Source organism: Adiantum capillus-veneris, chromosome 29 (genome assembly GCF_014529385.1).
Source record: "Adiantum capillus-veneris isolate H3 chromosome 29, ASM1452938v2, whole genome shotgun sequence".
Taxonomy (NCBI): domain Eukaryota; kingdom Viridiplantae; phylum Streptophyta; class Polypodiopsida; order Polypodiales; family Pteridaceae; genus Adiantum; species Adiantum capillus-veneris.
The window spans coordinates 70257930-70278189 of NC_140959.1; the positions used below are offsets into that span (position 1 = coordinate 70257930).

Sequence of the window (20260 nt, forward strand, 5' to 3'; positions counted from 1 at the left end):
TAAGCAAAACAACTCTAACAGCAGCAATCCTTGCAGCAACATCCTCAACGTTGCCTAAATCCTCAGAACCAGGACGTACATCAATGCCTTACACAATATTCCAGATGCCCTTTGACACAAGAACGTGTTGCATCATATAAGCCCACATAGGGTAATTGTCCCCATCCAACCTGTCCTCAACAGCAAACATCTTGAACACATCTGTGTTGTTATTGTCAGCCATGGTAAATGTTGCACCTGATGTGAAAACTGCCTGAAAATAGAAGAAACAGAGCAGGAACAACACGTGCTATATAGCACAAACTGTAAGGCACCTGTTATGCAGAATATGGCACTGACAGAAACTCTGCACAAAATGACGAAATAGCATGTGCAATACTGTGTGTAGTGAAAACGGAGGCCGAAATGAGCCCGAATCAAAAATCTCAGCAGACTAAGCTCTACGAGCAATCCCGAAATATTTGTCGACCTGCGAACGCTCGCCAAAGCTCATGAAATCGGAGAAAGGGAGCGAGCGTGTGCTGGAGCAGCTGGCGACTGAGCCCGGGAGGACGCAACCTGCTCTGATACCAATTGTTGGAATTAGGGTTGCAGAGAAACACACGCAACTTGGAGAAGACGAAGGAAGCTCAAGCACACAATAGAGAGTGTATTACTTAGTGTGTAATGGAAAGATAGATAGCCCTAGAGTGATGGGCGTATATACAATGCTCGGGGGAAAAAACCTCCTAAAGATGGAAAAAATGCCCCGATGGTCCTAGTGTGTTCACACACATCACTACCACATGTATATGGTAACAAAATCACCAGACAAAGGTATACTGGAGAAAGATGGCATGCAATGGTTCTTGATTAATTTGTGGATAATAGTTGTAAACTCCACCCAAAGCTGATTCAAATGATGCTACAAAATTTATGTGAATGGTGTTTCACCACCAAGATGAAGATTGCTCGACCGTCTTGTCCATGAGAGAGGTTTTAGATCAATAAGCGATTGAGGGTTTCTCTTCAAAGAAAGTCTCTTGGTTGTTACAACGAAGTTCAAGATTGGTTTAAGGGAACATCTCTCGCAAACGCTTCCTCTAGTTCAGAGTTTAGCCAACTCCTTGAAAGTATGTGGCCTTACAGAACGCCTTCAGACGAATGAGAATCCACGATGAGATTGCAAGATATACCAATGGGAGAAAACAAACATCATGCCGACAAAGCTTTAGCCCAACATCATCGTGTTTGTTTACGACAATCAACAAATGGATATCGAAACATAAAAGTACGTAAAATACTCTAAATTCTTATTACTACCGACGCAATAAAACGTACATATTGAAAATTGCACACTGCTGTGGGCATGGCACGTTCCTTCATATTATAAAAATTGGGGAGGACTGAGCAAACTCCTCCAATGAGACTTGCATCATCATTGAATATGAATTCTAGCCCTTCTTATGGCTCTTTTGCAAGGTACACGGGTCGATGCACATAGATTGCATTTAACCTTTTGTATCACCGCACTGCTCTGAACAAACATGATAGTTGAGACGGAGTGGACATTGCAAAGCCTGAAGCTACGTCACCAAGTGTCATAAAACCTAATATCTAATCAATCTAAATGGTTTTCTCATACTAAACTGATCATTTAATGTGAGAGAATAAATGGGAACAAGGGTTAAAATATAGACATGTGGTTATAGATCTATCTCAGCACGGGGCCAAGGTTAAAGGGGTCCAAATGGGAGATGGTATGTGGGTTGCTTCTTGCTACTCCATGTGATAGCAGAACTCCCGAGTGAGAACATGAATCTACTGGTAGACCTACGATTTGCTTTTCGAAGTGCACCACATTCAACATACGTATCGACCAAGGCATTGCTAAGCACGACAATTTTCTGAAACAGCCCTTGCTAAAGTGTTTTGGCATGCATATCAACCAAGACAATGCCTAGCATGCCATCTCTTTTCGAGAGAAATTTGCATAGATCCACATGCCTACAAGATGCACATGTAGGTGATAACATCTGGAGAAAGGTTGGAGAAAGGCCCTCACTTTGCATCTACTGAAAAATCCTAGACCTTGCTTGCCCGCCGGCCATTGTTGGTCATGCTCTACAATCAGCGCGTTCCAAAACACATCTCACATAGGAGCACCACATCTTGCATACATATCGACCAAGGCATTGCCAAGCATGGCAATTGTTTGCAACAGCCCCTTACTAACAATATTAGATTTTGCCAACCACAACAATTTTTTGTTGAAGTGTCCCATAGTTGGCATACAATACCGCAGTCAATGCACTCGAAGAGACGGCATTCGGGACATGAAGCTCCTCAAGCACGTTTTGTGCTTTCTGAAGTGCACCACATTCAGCATACATATCAACCAAGCCATTGCCAAGCACGCCAATTTTATAAAAAAGCCCTTAGTGAAAGTGTCCCACATTTGGCATACGTATCAACAAAGGCAGGGCCAAGCATGCCATCTCTTTTAGAGAGCCTCTTGCATAGAGCCACATGCCTGCAAGATGCACACGTAGGTGATAGCATCTGGAGAAGGTCCCCCGCTTCGCACCTGTTGAAAACAACCCATAGCTTCCTGGCCTGGCCGTTGTCGGGCATATCTTGCAATCATTGCATTTCAAAAGATGACATCCCGCACAGGAGCACCACAATTGGCGTACATATCAACCAAGGCATTGCTAGACACAATAGTTTTTTGTAGAAACCCATGACTAGCAACATCAGAGTGAATTTTTAAGCCCATATCGGCATCTTGCGTACAAACACATGTCTTGTAGATGAACGCGTATGTGATTGCATTTGGAGAGAGGCCCTTGCTTCGGATCCGATGAAAATAGTTGAGAGCTTTTTGTCCCTGCACCTGCTGCACGTATCTTGCAATCAATGCACTCCAAGAGACGGCATTGGGAATAGGAAGCTCCTCAAGCTTGTTTTGTGCTTTTTGAAGTGCACCACATTTAGCATATGTATCAACCAAGGCATTGCGCAAGCACAAATTTTTTTATGAACAACCCTTGCAGAACTGTCCCACAAATTTTGGCATACATATCGATCGAGGCATCGCCAAGCGCGCCATCTCTTTTTGAGAGAAATTTGCATATAGCCACATGTTTGCAAGATCCACATGTAGGTGATAGCGTCTAGAGAAATGCCCTCGCTTTGCACCTGCTGAAAAAATCCTAGAGCTTGCCGCCTTGTTGGGCATATCTTGCAATTTGTACGTTCCAAAAGACAACATCCCGCACAGGAGCACCACATCTGGCATAGATATCGACCAAGGCATTGCCAAGCATGGCAATTTTTTCAACAGCCCCTTACTACCAATATCGGAGTGAATTTTTAAGCCCACAACGTCTTGTGTGCCTTCAAGATGGACTCTTATGTGATTGCATCTAGAGAGAAGCCCTCGCTCTGCATCCACTGAAAATAGCTGAGAGCTTTCGGACCTTGCTCTTGTTGTGCGTATCTAGCAATCAATGCACTCCAAGAGATGGAATTCAGGACCGAAAGATCCACAATCACATTTTGTGCTTTCTCAAGTGCACCACATTTAGCATATGTCTCAACCAAGGCATTGCCAAGCATGGAAAATTTTTGCAACAGCCCCTGACTAACAATATAAGAATGAATTTATAAGCCCATGTCGGCATCTTGCGTACAGCAACATGCCTACAAGATGCACGCTTATGTGATTTTATATGGAGAGAGGCCCTACCTTTTCATCCGCTGCAAACAACCAAGAGCTTTCTGGCCCTGCTCCTGTTGCGTGTATCCCACAATCAATACACTCCAAGAGACGACACTTGGGACAGGAAGTTTTGGGCATATTCTGTAGAAAACGCATTCCAAGTGAAGATCATGCCTTAAAGACATTTCATGTTTCCATGATGGCACCACATTTGACATACATATGGACCAACGCGTTGCTAAGCAGTGCTAGTTGATTGTGAATTCTCTTATCCATATGAGAGTCTTGTGTAAGAACATAAGCCAAGTATGACAATTTTTTGAAACAGCCATATCAAAAGTGCCCCACAGTTGGCGTACATTCCCGCAATCAATGCACTGTAGGAGACGACATTCGGGAGTAGAAGCTCCGCAAGCACGTTTTGTGCTTTCTGAAGTGCACTACATTTAGCATACGTATCGACCAAGGCATTGACAAGCATGACAACGTTTTGAAAAAGCCCCAGCTGAAGTGTCTCACATTCGGTGTACGTATCGACAAAGGCAGTGCTAAGCACGCCATATCTTTTACAGAGCATCTTGCATGCCACATGCCTGCAAGATGCATATGTAGGTGATAACATCTGGAGAGAGGCCCTCGCTTCACACATGTTCAAAACAAGCCATAGCTTCCTAGCCCGGCCGTTGTCGGGCATATCTTGCAATCAATGCATTCCAAAAGACGACATCCCACACACGAGCACCACATTTGGCATACATATCAACCAAGGCATTGCCAGGCTCAACAGGTTTCTGCCGCAACCCTTGACTAACAATACCAGAGTGAAATTTTAAGCCCATATCAGCATCTTGCGTTCACACATGGCTTCAAGATACACACGTATGTGATTGCTTCTAGAGAGAGGCCCTCGCTTCGGATCCTCTGAAAACAGCCGAGAGATTTCTGGACCGGCTCCTGATGCGCTTATCCCACAATCAATACACTGGGGCAAGAAGCTCCTCAAGCTCGTTTTGTGCTTTCTAAAGTGCACCACATTCAGCACACGTATCGACCAAGGCATTCTCAAACACGACAAGTTTTATAAACAACCCTTGCTGAAGTGTCCCACATTTGTCATACATATTGACCAAGGCAGTGCCAAGCACGCCATCTCTTTTTGAGAGCAATTTGCATTGGACTGTTTTTAGTAGGGTGCAAAGCGAAGGCCTTTCTCCAAACGCTGTCACCTATGTGTGCATCTTGCAAGCATGTCGCTCTAAGCTTGTTGGCCCTGCTGTTGTTGGGCATATTCTGCAATCAATGCATTCCAAAAGACGACATCCCACACAGGAGCACCACATATGGCATACATATCGACGAAGGCATTGCCAAGCATGGTAGTTTTTTGCAACAGCCCCTTACTAACAATATCAGAGTGAATTTTTAAGTTCAAACCATCGTCTTGTGTGCTTTCAAGATGCATGCGTATGTGATTGCATCTAGAGAGAGGCCCTCGCTCTACATCTGCTAAAACAACTGAGAGCTTTTCGGCCCTGCTCCTGTTGTGAGTATCCTGTAATCAATGCACTCCAAGGGACAACATTTGGGACAAGAAGCTCCACAGACACGCTTTGTGCTTTCTGAAGTGCACCACATTTTAGCATACGTCTCGACCAAGTCATTGCCAAGCATGTCAATTTTTTGCAACAGCCCCTGACTAACAATATCATAGTGAATTTAATAGCCCCTAACTAACAATTTGGAATAGGAAGCTCCACAAACACGTTTTGTGCTTTTTGAAGTGCACCACGTTTAGCGTACGTCTCAACCAAGGCATTGCCAAGCATGGAAATTTTTTTGCAACAGCCCCTGACTAACAATATCAAAGTAATTTTATAAGCCCATGCCGGCATCTTGCGGACAACCACATGCTTTCAAGATGCACGCTTATGTGTTTGCATCTGGAGAGAGGCCCTCACTTTGCATTTGTTGAAAACAACCAAGAGCTTTTTGGCCCTGCTCTTGTTGCATTTTTCCCACAATCAGTGTATTCCAAGAGACGACATTCTGGATAAGAAGCTCCTCAAGCACTTTTGGTGCTTTCTCAAGCACATCACAGTTGGCATACATATTGACCAAGACAATTCTAGGCATTGCATCTTGAACTTTTTGAACAACCCCTGACTATAGCACTCTCATCATGAATTATCTCATCCAGGGGGAGGCTTTCAAAGTGCTTGCACTTTGCTTTGAATCTTGTGAAAAGAACCCAAAGCTTCCTTGCCACAGCCATGTTGAGTATACCCTGCAATCAAAGCACTACAAGAGACATCCCAGAAAGGATGCCCATCAAGAACTTACGTGCTTTGGTGAGGGCATCATCACATTCGACATACATATCGAGCATACATACTCTCATCCATGTCAACGTCTTGTGAAAGGGTATAGGCCTTCAAGATGCAAGATGCATCTGGAGACTTACCTTCGCATTCGGTGAAGTAGTATGAAAATTGCTGCTATGTGGACTCATAATCGATGACGCTTACAAGATATTTTATCCACCCCGCAAAGATAATCTCGGAAAGGATACCCATCAATAACTTTTTGTACTTTGGTGAGGGTCCCAAATTTGACATACATATTTGCTCAAAGCAGTGTGGAGGAATTCATGATCTCATCATGAATTCCCTCTTGAGTTGTTGATGCCCTACCTGGGAGAGGTGCCTCAATTCAAGAGTTGCACCCTGCAACAGAGAGCTGCTTAGATTCAAGGAGCTGTTTAGCAGCACGAGGACCATCGCATGTGAGTCGTGAGCATTTAGCACTTTCTTGTTGTCTTTTTCATGCAACACGCCATCATGATGAGGAAAGGTGATGCAGGTTGAGGTTGGACAAGAGACTACATAGGGTGGACTCCGACTCTGGAGGTAGGCGCATGCATAGACCCAGAGGATATGGCGTAGCGCTGTCATAAAGAGTCTGAGCCATATTAAACGACATAGCAAGCGACATTGCCTATCAAAAAGCTCTGACCACGTGCAAGCTTGAGAGCTTGAGAATTCAAAAGAGGCTGCTACGTTAACGAAGTAAAAAGGCAGCAAAGTCCCTGCTTCCACGTGGCCTACTCCCTTTTCCTTCTGCTGTGAAACGCTTCCTTTTCCCTTCTCAAATTAATACTGCCATTTTTTGAATTTATACCTCCTCCTGCAAACTACCATGACTAGTTTGCAAATTATGCAAAGTTTTTTATCCACGCAGTAGCGTGAGATGACGGACGAGGTGCTGATGGGGTCGTACAAGTCAGATGCAGGAGGCGATTACCAGCAGCTGGAAAGCGGGGCGGCATCAGCAGCAGGCCTGGAGCGCTGGAACGCAGCCATCGCCAACATGGGCGAGATCCAGAATGGTGTTGACATGTTGCAGCGCCTCCTTCTCAAGCAGACAGTCTACAAGGACGAAGAGGCCTTCTCAATCGCTTCTTCTAATGCCAACCAAGCTCGTCATATTATGGTATGATTGCATCCGCATGCGGAGAGGGTCTGAATCATGGACTAGCTCTTAGTGATTAGACACACCCTGCTCATTTGCTTTTTTTGGATCAGTGATGACGAGTGCATGTCACATTTTTGATGCATGCTCATTTTAAGGATACACATTGTCTACACACAGCCACACTTTGATGTTTCCTAGAGTAGTTTTGTAAGATCTTTGGAAGACGAACTAAATACCTTCAGTATCTTATGCTAAGCAATAGTCATGGTTGAAATTTGACTCATCGGCCTTTTCATTTCTTGATCTTTAAAGACCTTCCTCCTACTATTTGTAAACATAACTGCTCGGACAAGGTCTTTTTTGTTTCGTGATCTTCTAAGATGTCTTCCAAAATGCACCTGCTTTGGCCCTGCCTTGATAAGTAGAGAAGATGGTAAAGATGAAATGCAAATCCTCAAGTTAAAATTTTCTTGCGAAGAAGTTTACGCTTGCTGGATCCAATAAACAAAGAAAGGATACAAACAGTTTGGGTGGTGAATTACTCCTACATAGAGAGGTGGTAACTGTAAACCACAGTTGGTGGTACCATGTAGGTGGTTATAAGATAGTCTAGTTGAAGCACATGCACAAATTAAAGGCGTCTCCTCTCAGGTTTATAGAGATTTACATCCATTGGCTAAGCTATTGCAAAAATATTTATATAAGCTTTATTGTGCTACATGCACTCGTTTTCACGCCTTCCATTAAAATCAATCACTGCTAGATTTTTTTTTTTTTTAATAAGTTTTCATGTCCGCTATATCCAACATTATTTCTACCATATCTGCCACCTCCTTTGGCCTATTGTACAACCATGATTCTGATTTAGTTGTGTATAACACTCTCTTGAAGTGTCCATAAATACCATAGCGAATGTAATAACCATCTCTATTTGGATGGGTAAACCTGATAATGGGGGAGGCTGGAAATGTCACGGGCTTTTGGGATGGCCCTAGCCATGAGTGCTATGGGAATACCCTCTCTCTCTCTCTCTCTCTCTCTCTCTCTTTCTCTCTCTCTCTCTCTCTTTGACATGATGACCATACATATCCATGAGGCACATATGTTGCCATGACCACACATCCTTCACCCCATGTGACTCCATTATTCTAGAACCCCATGATTCTGTCTCCCTAGCCACATAAGCATTGAATGAAGGTCAACATGCTTACACCTCACCCACCGCATTAGTAGATGCTGCAACCTAGTGCTGTGTAAGCACACACTCCTCATTTTAGAAACTCTCTCTTTCTTGCATCCTAGTAATCAAGCTCTCTATTTGCATCAAGTTCATTTTGTGTCTTTGTTAACTATCAATAACATTAGCTAACATGAATGGCACTAACTCTAATCTCTACATGTGGTATCAGAGCCTCAAGAACGCTAGCATCTCCTAGCCTAATTTGTTGATCCTAGGCATCATCTTCAATTGCATGAGACTTTTGTCACCGATCATTAATCTCTGGCATAATTAATTGCATTTGTGAGAGTGCACGGGTAAGAGAGAGAGAGAGAGAGAGAGAGAGAGAGAGACAGAGAGAGAGAGAGAGAGAGAGAGAGAGAGAGAGAGAGCGCACAAACCAAATGCTCGAGTAGGGAAGAGGTTGCGATCAGCCCACCATGACTACCAGAACAAAAGACCTGTATAACTAAGAACAAAAGACCTGGACAATTGAGTGGGTACCCCACTGGCCTCACATATATAGATGCCCAAGGGGAGGTCAAACAATGCCAATGAAAGCCCCACGACCAGCAAGGAAAAACAAGGATATAGGTGGCTATACCCCCTTCGTTAAAGAATTGTAATCGCTCTCAATTACGCTTGCAAAAACAGACATAGGACAAAAACTAGTTCAGTAGACACTGACTCCAAGTATCGATGCACTAGAGCACATTAATCCAAGCTTCCAGTACTTGCACGAAGACGACAATCACTGAACATTCACATCACTATCCCTATCGAGATCTTAGATGAGAATCATGATGATTGTAACTTATTTAGCAATCACACCCATATGAAACTGATCTCTGACGGGTGTCTTTGATTGACTAAACCTTGTTACCATCATATCCACATCAACCCTCAGGTGCACAAGATAGAAATGTTGCAATCATTTCGTCTTTCAAAACATGCACTCAAACATTACACTGATGAAAGATCACATATAACAAAGTCATATTAGGAATTCCCATTTCAAAGTACTTCTTTCCATAAAGCCATTCAGCAAAATACTGTTAGTCCGTCAATATTCCGGAAATCTCAAAAGAAACTAGTGACTTATTCCCTTGAGGTAATCTGTGACAAAGGGGCGGAGTAACTTCCTTCTTGTGCAGTCCTCACCACACCATATTAAACCTGTTGATTCATCGGTAACCCTTGAAATAGTCGCTTCAAGGTAAAGCTCTAAAATCCGAGGAGTATCTACTAGCCTCTAGGTCCTCCTCCTCCATCCATATTGTATCCAAAGCTGGATAGTTCCCGAACTTGACTAAATACCGACATGTCAGCTTACCTTTCACTTTCATTTCCTTGTGAGCCAGGATGTGTTATGGAATGCAAATCTCTTCTGTCTCTCCCACTTCAAGTTGCTCCTCTGGCTCCTTGTGCACTAACACGTCATCTTTGAAAGGTCTCAAGAGTCTCACATGAAATGCATTGTAAATCTTCTAAGTATTCGGTAACTGAGTTTGCAGGATATATCATTTATCTTCTTCTGGATTTGGAAAGGGCCATAGTATCGCATATTCAACTTTGAAAAAAGTCGCTCCTTACCCTTCTGTTTCTGTAGGCGTGTCTTCTCAAACCGTAAAAGCACCCAATCATCTTCCTTCAACTGTAAGTCACGGCGATGCTTGTCTGTTGTCTCCTTATGCTGTCCTCAAGAGCCTCGCGCACCTTAGCAAAAGCGGTGTCCAGATCAGAGTTACCGGGGAACGCGTTCCCACAAGCCTGGAACGCCGGAACGACGTTCCGGTCGTGCTAGACTGCTTGGAACGGCTTGGAACGTTTGGGCGTTTTGGATGGCGACCTGATATTGGAACGGCACGGTGGAACAGACTTGAACCGGCCAGAACGAGCAAATTTAAAATGGGCAGATTTTTTGAAAATTTGAGGGGAGCAAACTTGCAAAGCCCTTATAAAATGCAACCCAAACCCCCCCCCCCCCCCCCCCTCCCCTTCACAATTGACACAAGGCTCTCTATCTCTCTTCCTTGCTCTCAAGGCTCAAGCTCTATGGTCTACCCTCAAGCTCTCAAGCTCTCTCTCCCTTGCTTTCAAGCTCTAGCCTCAAGCTCTCTCTCCCTTGCCCTCAAGCTCTCTCCCTTGCTCTCAAGGAGTGAAGCCTCCCTCTCAAGCTCTCAAGGAGTCGAGCCTCTCTCTTAAGACCTCTCTCTCAAGCTCTTCTCTCAAATCCTCAAGGCTCAAGCTCTCTCTCTTTCTCGCATAATCCATGGCCTCTTCTTCTCGTACAACCTCCTCCATCCATGCAGGAAACACTCCAAGGTCGAAGGAATGGTCGTGGTGGGATGAAGTGACTTCGGAGGGCCCCTTGTCGGCGGCGGGAGGTGCTCGTGCATGGGCATGTGAGCTATGCTCTTACCATCGGAAAGAGGGCCATGACAAAGCGAGGGCACACTTTCTTCGAGTGTCGGGACATGAGGTGAGATTTTGCACCAACGTAAGCGTTGAGAAGAGGAAGGAGCTTGAGGAAAAGGATCGGCAATTCAACCATAAATCCAAGCCCGCACGCAAAGCTATCAACCCAAAGACCCTCATTTTTCCTTCTTCCACTCTACCCGGTGGCGGTGGGTCTTCATCGGGTCCGATTCGTCGCCAAAGGACGATTGCCACGTCTTGGCACCAAAGAAGAAAGAAGAGGTGGATGCCGCCGTTCGCCGAATCTTTTATCACGACTATATCCCATTTGTCGCGGCTTGGTAAGCTTTATCGATCTTCTCTCTCATTTCTTCCGTTCTCTTCGTTTCCGCTACTACGACCTCTAAAGTTTAAACTATGAATAATAATACTAACCTGATCGAAATAGATCGGAGTATTGGAAAGCTATGGTGCAGCGGGTAGGAGAGCATGGCACCGGCTATGTTCCGCCATCTTCAGAAGCTCTCCGAACCACTTTACTCGATCGAGAGAAGTTGGTCGTGGAGCAAGCAACGTTTAATATTCAATGGCTTTGGGCAAAACATGGCGTTTTCCTCATTGTCGACGAGTGGAGCGATACAAGTAAGAGATCCATTCATGGCCTTGTCGCATACTCGAGTGGAGAGATGTACTTTGTGCACTCTCATGATGCCACCGAGAGTGGCAAGTCCACCGATGTCCTCGCCGCAGAGTGGATAGCAGCCATAAAGACTATTGGGGAGCAACATGTCATGGTGTTTGTCATAGATGGGGAGGCATCAAACAAGGTAGCAACAACTATTGTAGAGGGCCACTATCCACATGTCACAGTGTGCTTTTGCATGCCACACTGTTTGAACAACCTTTTAAAAGGCATCGGCAAGCTAGAATGGATTGCACTAGTCATTGCAGATGAAGTGAAGATTGTGAATTTCATCAACAATCATGATTTTATTCGGTGCGAATACCTCAAGAGGTCGGGTGGCAAAGTGCTCCTTAGTATTGAGACACCCGCTTCACATTCAATTTCTCCTTGTGTGCAGGTCGTCTCAATGTCAAAATGCGGTCCGATAGGTGTTTATCAATGATGAGTTTACCACCTTCCCCTATGTTGTCACGTGCACATCTAACCCTATGTGCATGTGGACAAGCTACTTCATGACTAGGTTTCAGTTCAGTTCAGTTAGCTTAGGAAGTGTTTTGGTACTTTTGTGAGTGTGTTCGCAGACCGTGCATGTCCAGACACTTAGAGTAGATGCATAGCCTCCGGTTGCACACAGCATGATCATCGGACTAAGTCGGAACCCATCAGGAGCATTTTTACAGTGCATAGACCTATTTTCCCTACTTTAGCCATTTTTCAATTTTGACAAGCAAGTATATAAGAAAACCTAGCGCTAGCATTATTTGGCAAAAGAGGCAGCAAAGACCCATCGTTTGACAGGCATCTTCTCAGTAGGATCCCAACAAGACCACCTATCGTTTTTGCATCAGAAACAACAGATCAAGAGACACCTAGCGTTTTTGGATCAACCTCAAGCTCTGGCGTTTTGCAGATTTCAGCCTTACGACATCGCGACATGATCCTTGCGGTAGCAGATCTTCATTGCATCAGTTCTCCCACGACAGATTAGCCCTAGCGTTAGTAGAAACAACAAAACAGACCTAGCGTTTTTGAACCAGTAGACCTAGCCTAGCGTTTTTGCATTTGCAAATTCTCCGCGACAGATTCAGCCTTTGCATCAGCGTTTTGCATTTTCATTGTATAGACACCGTAGAAAAAGTCCTGAACCTCGCAGATCTCACCTTCCCGCAACGGATCCTAGCCGCACGATCAAATCAGCCAGCGTTTGCAAATTCAGCCCGGAAAATACAGATTTCAGCATCTACGTTTTCAGCACGTCGTCGTCGCATCATCGTCATCGCCGTCGTCACCGACATGGAGTCAGAATTCAGCAGATACAAGATTTGAAGATTTCAGCCATTAGTGTTTTCAGATTTCAGCCGTCTTGTCGTCGTCCTCATCGTCATCGACATCGTCGGCAAGTCCATTGCATTGTAGAGATTTGTGCAATCAATAGTAGACCGCTCTCGCCATAGAGAGTGGGGCCTTTGGAGGAGGGTTTGACAACATTCTGGTGTCGTATTCTTCTCTCTCTATGTCTCAGTCTCAGTACCTTCATGCACAGTGTTTACCCACTTTGTCATTTGCACTCTCTCACTAAAGGAACAGAAGGTTCTCCCTACCGTAAGTAAAGGGAAACCCTTGAGCGCAGTTCGGAGCACTCATCTGGAGCAAAGTTCAACATTCACTTCCGCTGCACTTGACATTGGTATTAGAGCTTTGGTAGTATTCCGTATCACTCAAGGAAAGAACCACAATAAGTTTCTTTGCTTGTTGCGGTCGCACGTAACCCAAGTCCACTTTGGCGTGTCGATTCCTAGTCGTGTTTGAGTGACAAGAAACCTAAGAAAGAAGGGCCAGCCTCCCCTTGTGTCTCTTTTCACTCATTGAGAGCGGACCGTGCACTTAGCGGCCGGCCAATCGATGTGAGGTGGGAAAAAGCAACCTTGGTGTGAGCGCAAGGTCGCCAAGGGGTGCGCTTACGGGAAAGAGAAGAGCTCGGGTAAGAGAAGATCCTTCTCTAACACAGATTGCAAGCTAAAGAAGAACCTCAAGGACCTCAAGAACTCAAAAACCCAAGAATCCAAGAACCACAAGAACCCAAGTTCCTCGTGAACTTAAGAACCCAAGACTTCAGTGTATGTTCATCACCCGAAGCGGAATGGATACTTCGCATGGAAGTGGTGAAGAAGAATTTTCCCCACCAGGAGGTTTTTTCGACTCTCCCCCTTCTCCATCTACGCCAAATCCTATGGAGGCTTTGGTCAAGACGATGATGGACATGATGAGAGAACGAGAAGTGTGGCACGTAGAAAGAAAGGCAGAATTGGATTGTGAACCCGAAGAAAGAATGGCAGCCTTAGAGCGTGAGCCGAGCAAGTGCGCTTGGCGGCCGAACAAAGAGACCAACACATGCAAGAGTTGGTCCTACTATTTTCTAATGCGCAGGTGCAGATTGAAAAGAATCAAGAGAAGGAGACTCTCTCAGTCTTTTCTTCTCCAAAGCACGACACACATGATTTGCATGATAATGATAAGCATGATGATTTGCACGATCAAGATGTGATTATTCAGGAGCATGATGATTATGTGATTGTTCACAAGGATGATGGTTTAGTTGATTCTTTTTCTAGCGAAGCTAACCTCATTGCAGATTCGATCAATCACGAAGAACCAATCTTGGCTCTCGAGTCGAGGTCCAACGAACCCCAACAGGAAGTATTATGTGTGTGCATGATTAGTCAGCACACATTGTTAAAGTGTTTCATTCGTGATGCTTTCCTGTATTTTAGTCACTGTCCTTATGTGACCCTTTTCATAGGCATGCCATATTGCACGATGAACACGATTCACTCATGAATGAGTACGGATGTATGCGGATTACTCATGGAAAGATGGAATGTTTGCACCCAAGGAATTCACATTCCATGTCTCTTCTTGGCATGACACAATATCTGAAAGAGCACAAGAAGGATTGAGCATCAAGCATCGGCGTTTCCATTGTGATTTGCCACAATTGATAGATTTAGATCAAAAAGACAAGTTTTGATTCCATTGTTTGCGTGTGTTTGATGAACAGTTTGGCACTCTGTCTATATGTTCATCTACATTGCATGCACAGTCTTTAAAGAAGACTAGAATTTTTCCAGTCACTTTACATGGAATGAGTATATACGTTCATGTTTTTGTGTTGAAGTGGTTTCAAGAATTTTCATCCTCGGAGATTCTTGAAGAAGTTAGACGCATGACTATAGCAGAAGTTGAAGCATTAATCGCCGCCAAAGAAACACTGTTTGTCCAAGAGTTGATGGACCATGCTGTGCTCGGCTACGACCTTATGGGATGAACCTAACCCTAATTTTTGGTGCAGGTTTCAGGATGGAAAGTCAATCGACTTTTCGAGCTCGACTGATGTTGAGATTGCTTTTTAAGTTTGAGTTCTGTTTGAACTTGTTAGGTGATCATGTTTGGAATTTGCTTGAAATGGATGGTATCTGTTTTGAACCTGTTTTGGTACCGATTTGAATTATTTGACTCTGGTTTGATACTGGTTTCAAGAATTGGTGATTTTACTCCCAGGTGGAGAAGTGAGAAATATTGTTTTGGTATTGTTTGAACCTCGGAACGACGCAGGCCGATGCCTGGGGAGCATTTGGTTGTATGCTTGTAAAATAATTGTTGTTGTGACTCCCGGTCCGGACCTAGATGGTTATGCGAGAGGAGTATTAAGAAGTCTGAGCAGTGGTTACTCTCAGCACCTCCAAACGACGCAGGTTGCGGTCTGGGGGGCGTTTGGTTGTAAAAGGCCTCCATATCTCCCGGCCCGGACCTTTTTAGGTTATGCGGGAGGAGTGATGAGGGAGTCGTTGAATATCTCCCGGCCCGGACCTTGTTAGGTTATGCGGAAGGAGTGTTCATCAGCGACTTTATGTTTCTATGTCTTGTAACATGCATATGTGAGCATTTGTGTTGCATTATGATGTGCCAATTACTGAATATTCCTAATTGGATGAGATTGCCCGGGTATGTAATTTTTTAGTGCATCAAGCCACCCGTGGAAGATCAGTACCGGTCTGGGTGTGATGGCTAATTTTACTACGCCGGAATATCAAGAGTTTCGATCTGGACGAAAGGAGAAGCTAACTCCTTGATCAAATGAGCAGAAAGGAGAAGCTAACTCCTTGATCAAAACAGCCGAAAGGAGAAGCTAACTCCTTGATCAAAAGAGCAGAAAGGAGAAGCTAACTCCTTAATAAAAAGAGCAAACTGATTGTCCCTCGGAATGTCTCTCGGAAAATTTTTAGCTAACTTGAGTTGTTTTGCAGATATGCTCTAATCGCGGACAATTACTCTCTTTCAAGAAGGGGAGATGTCACAAACTGTTGACGTGTCAAAGCCTAAAGAATGGAGCCAACTGACAGATGTTGGCCGAGGGGCCTAAACCCTAAGAAGAACAAGTAACAGAAGAAGAAGTCCTACCAACTTATGGGTACCCCGTTCGATGGGGCCCCAAGTGACATAAAGGATTAAAATAAAGCAAGACCCGCACATACGCAAAAACTGATGACGTGGCAGATTTTCAAAAATTGCGCTTGCATGATGACTTGGCAAGCTGTACGGATTTCCGCGTTTTGCGTTGGTTGATGACGTGGCAGGTTGTACGGATTTCCGTGATTTATGATGGCAGCTTTTTGGCTTTGCTTTTGGACCAGATGCTTTTAAGTTTGAAGGCTTTTTACTGTAAACTGCTTTTTAGGCCAAGGGCCTTTAAATATGAGGTTAGGGCTCATTCTCTGGCATGCTTCTTGGAGAAGATGCAGAGTCTGGAGTACCGGCTTGTACTGTGTTGATGCAATATAAAGAAATACCGAAAGGGGCGCCAAGGTTTGGGGCCAATACTCTATGGGGTGGAATTCCGCCACTCCGTGTCGCGTGTCATCTCTCTCTCTCTCTCTCTCTCTCTCTCTGAGTTCAATTGTTATTGAAGTGCTAAAAGTCTGTTCAGTTTGATCTTTTCTATTGTCTTGTGACATCAGTAGCCATCATGAGCATTTTACAGTGCACAAAACCCATTTTCCGTATTTTAGCCATTTTTCACTTATTAATATTTTCACTTATTATTAATAAGTGACTTTGTTGGGAAATTAGGGAGGGCATTTTTGGTAAGTTGATATATAAGAAAAGCTAGCGCTAGCACTTTCTGGCAAAAGAGGCAGAAGAAGAAGTACTTACACTTGCAGTGCACCTTCTGAGCAAGAGCGGCATATTTCCTTAGGGTTTTTAGCCGTCAAGACCAACCAGTGTTTTTCTACAGCAGATCAGCCTTGGCGTTTCTGCAGCAGATTGCCTGGCGTTAGCAGATTCCCAAGATCAGCATAGCATTTTTGCTACAGACCAACTAGCGTTTCCAGTTTGCAACACTACTTAGCATTTTGCAGTTCTTGGCGACGGTTCAGCTCAAGCACTTCAGCGTTTTCAGTTTTCAGCACTTGAGTCCGAAGTACAGCCCTAAACCTTGCAGATCTCACCTAGCTGCAGCAGATCGTCGCCGCACGGTCAGATCAGCCAGCGTTTTCAGTTTCAGCCCGTTGTTCACAGATTTTAGCATTTGTGTTTTCAGCGCATCGTCGTCGTCTCGTCGCCGTCGCCGTCCTCGCCGACATAGTGTCAGAATTCAGTAGATTTGTAGATTTTAGCCCCTAGCGTTCTCAGTTTTCAGCCCATCTCGTCGTCGTCATCACAGTCGTCGACATTGTTGGCAAGTCCATTGCATCTTGACCATTGTACCAGATTTGTGCAATCAAAAGCATAGACCTCTCTCGCCATAGAGAGGGGGGCCCTTGGAGGAGGGTTTGACAACATTCTGGTGTCGTATTTCTCTCTCTCTCTCTCTCTCTCTCTCTCTCTGAGTCTCAGTATCTTCATTCACAGTGTCATTCACTTTGTTTGTGATCATTTGCACTCTTCTCACTAAAGGAACGGAAGACTCTCCCTTCCGTAAGTAAAAGGAACCCTTGAGCACAGTTCGGAGCACTAATCTTGAGCAAAGTTCAACACTTCCGTTGCACCTTACATTGGTATCAGAGCTTTGGCAGTGTTCTGTATCACTCAAGGAGAGAACCACATAAATTATTATGCTTATTGTGGTCGTGCACAGCGTGTCGATTCCTAATTGTGTTTTTGAAGAGTGACAGGTAACCCAAGAAAGAAGTGCTTGTCGGCCTCCCCTCGTTCCTCTTTTCACTCATTGAGAGCGGACCGTACACTTAGCGGCCGGCCAATTAACGTGAGGTGGGAAAAAGCAACCTTGGTATGAGCGCAAGGCCGCAAAGGGGTGCGCCCGTAGGAAAGAGAAGAGCTCGGGTAAGAGAAAAGCCTTCTCTAACACAGATAACAAGCTAAAGAAAGACCTCAAGAAACCTCAGGAGCTCAAGAACCTCAAGGACTCAAAACCCAAGAACCTCGAGAACCCAAGTTCCTCGTAAACTTAAGTACCCAAGATCTCAGTGTATGGTCATCACCGAAGCGGAATGGATACTTCGTGTGGAGGTTATGAGCATGGAGGTGGCGAAGAAGAATTTTCTCCACTAGGAGGTTTTTCCGGCCCTCCCATGTTAGGTGCAGTGGAATGACTGTTTGCGCTTTGCTCAAGATGAGTGCTCCGAACTGTGCTCAAGGTTCCTTTTGTTCTTATGGAAGGTAGAGCCTTCCGTTCTTAATGAGAGAATGCTATGATCACAAACAAAGTGAATGGACACTGTGTGTGCAAGTGTAGGAGACTGAGAGATAGAGAGAGGAGAGATACTGTCACCAGCCAGTGGCAATTCCATTTTTGTTTATTTTCTCTTTCTTTGGGGAATTTCGTTTGTTTTACCTTTTGGAAACACCCCTCTGGAAATCTAACTGCCCTGCATTGCATAGCGAATGTGGAACTGTTTAGAGAGAGTCCAGGCCTGAGGGCTAAAGAGCACTAAGGTTGGACAAGGACTATGGTTAGCCAAAGTGGGGTCATTGGCCAGTCAAAGCGGAATCCTTTGCTACATAGGCTACATTTCAGTTCTGGGTGTGGCTGCAGTGTACAAAGAGGGTCAGATGACCTAGAAGAATGTAATGGCAGAAACTCCTAAATTTTAGGGACTGCTATTTTTCGACTGCAAAATGTCTTCGCGTCATTACGTGCAGTTTGACATGGGAATCATTTTGTTACTCTGTGGCCAAGTCAACAGAGGCTGCAGGTGAGATATTTTTAGACCCGAGGGTCTAAAGCGGGAAAATGCCATAGTCACAAGGGACGCATTCCGGGACGGGGGAACGGGGGACGGGGGACGGGGCTGAAATGGATTTTTAGTGTAAAAAAGAGAGCGGGACGGCAAGTGGGGACGGAAAAGTGGGGACGGGAAGCCCGAAAAAGGGCGTCCCCTGTTACTATGGAAAATGCACAAATGAGTGACACTTGGCACTCTGAGGCCAGTTTACTACTTAAAGAGAAGGCAAAAACGTGATTTTCAGCTGTGAGCTCGTTTTTGAGTGCTGTTCATAGGTGGGAGAGCTTCAATGAAGTGCTGGCTTACCCTCTATGTACAGTGAGGTGCAGGATGTCATGACCTGCACACCTCTCACTGCTCTCTCTCTCCCCTATTCTTTATGGTTATGCCCCTCTAGTGGGCTTTTCGATTGACCAATGTACAGTTGTGTGGGTTCATGCGCGATTGCCGAGGCAAGAGCCTCTTGCACAGGTACTGGATTAGCTAGCGGCTAATCCCCCGCAGGTATAGGTGATTCGGAGAGGTTTCACGTGCGGAATCTCGTTCGATTCAAAGGGCAAGTAGCCCTACAGGTGCGGGAGCTCGAGGACTTGCTACGGATGCGACCGGCACGCGAAACGGAGCCCGAAACAGTGAATTACAGCTTGCTGTGTATTTTTGCAGGTTTAGGGTTTTGGCCCTAAACGGACCCTAATACCCCCAGGAGGTTCGGGGACGCAAGGGGACCGCTATATAGGTGATCTGGCGCATTTTCGGGGCAGAAAACAGAGAATTCAGCGTGCTGCAGATTCTCGCCAGGTTTTGCAAAGTGTCCGTATGCGTCGGGAAAGTCATCCAATGCGTGGGAATACTGACTGTGAAGGGTCCTAGTACATTTATGTTGCCGAAATCAGGCCAGAACAGTTGAAATTCAGCCAAGATTGTGCGGGGTAGCTTGTAGGGAACCACAGCTTTTATTCCCTCTGTTAAAGAATAAAGAAATACCGAAAGGGGCGCCTAATTTAGGGGCCAGTCTAGTGTCTGACTCGCATACAGATACATTCTAGTATCTGTATCCCATTCCCCTCTCTTGTGTCATTATAGCACAGGTAGAATAGACGACTAATAATGGGTGAAAGCTAAATCAAGGTTTGAAGTAAAGTCTACCGCCCTTTTTGGATTAAACAGGCTGGTTACATGGTTCCATCGACGGGATTAAATCACTTTTTCCTTAAAAAGTGAGCCTTGGTCAGTTTGGGTTAAAGACACACAGAGAGTTTGGGATGACCTTGAAAACACAGAGTTTCAAAGTAGATCGAGTGGATTTACAGGTGAGAAAGGCTACGAGAGTCTTTCTTTGGATACAGGTGAGAAAGGCTACGAGTCTTTCTTTGGATTTATAGGTGAGGAAGGCTACGAGAGTCTTTCTTTGGATACAGGTGAGAAAGGCTACGAGTCTTTCTTTGGATACAGGATGGATAGTCTTTCTTTGGATACAGGATGGATGGCAACAAGGAAGAGGGTTCCTCTTCAGAGGATAG

At 44.9% G+C, this 20260-nt stretch overlaps 1 protein-coding gene across 1 annotated transcript in view; it reads left to right on the plus strand.

Moving 5' to 3' along the window:
- The first annotated feature begins 6869 nt into the window (after positions 1 to 6869).
- Positions 6870 to 20260, plus strand: part of LOC147419368 (uncharacterized) — a 46420-nt gene continuing 33029 nt past the window's right edge. The window contains exon 1 of the mRNA XM_086505595.1: positions 6870 to 7192. Coding sequence (XP_086361721.1) covers positions 6950 to 7192 — 243 coding nt within the window. The 5' untranslated portion in view covers positions 6870 to 6949. The remainder of the gene's footprint in view (positions 7193 to 20260) is intronic.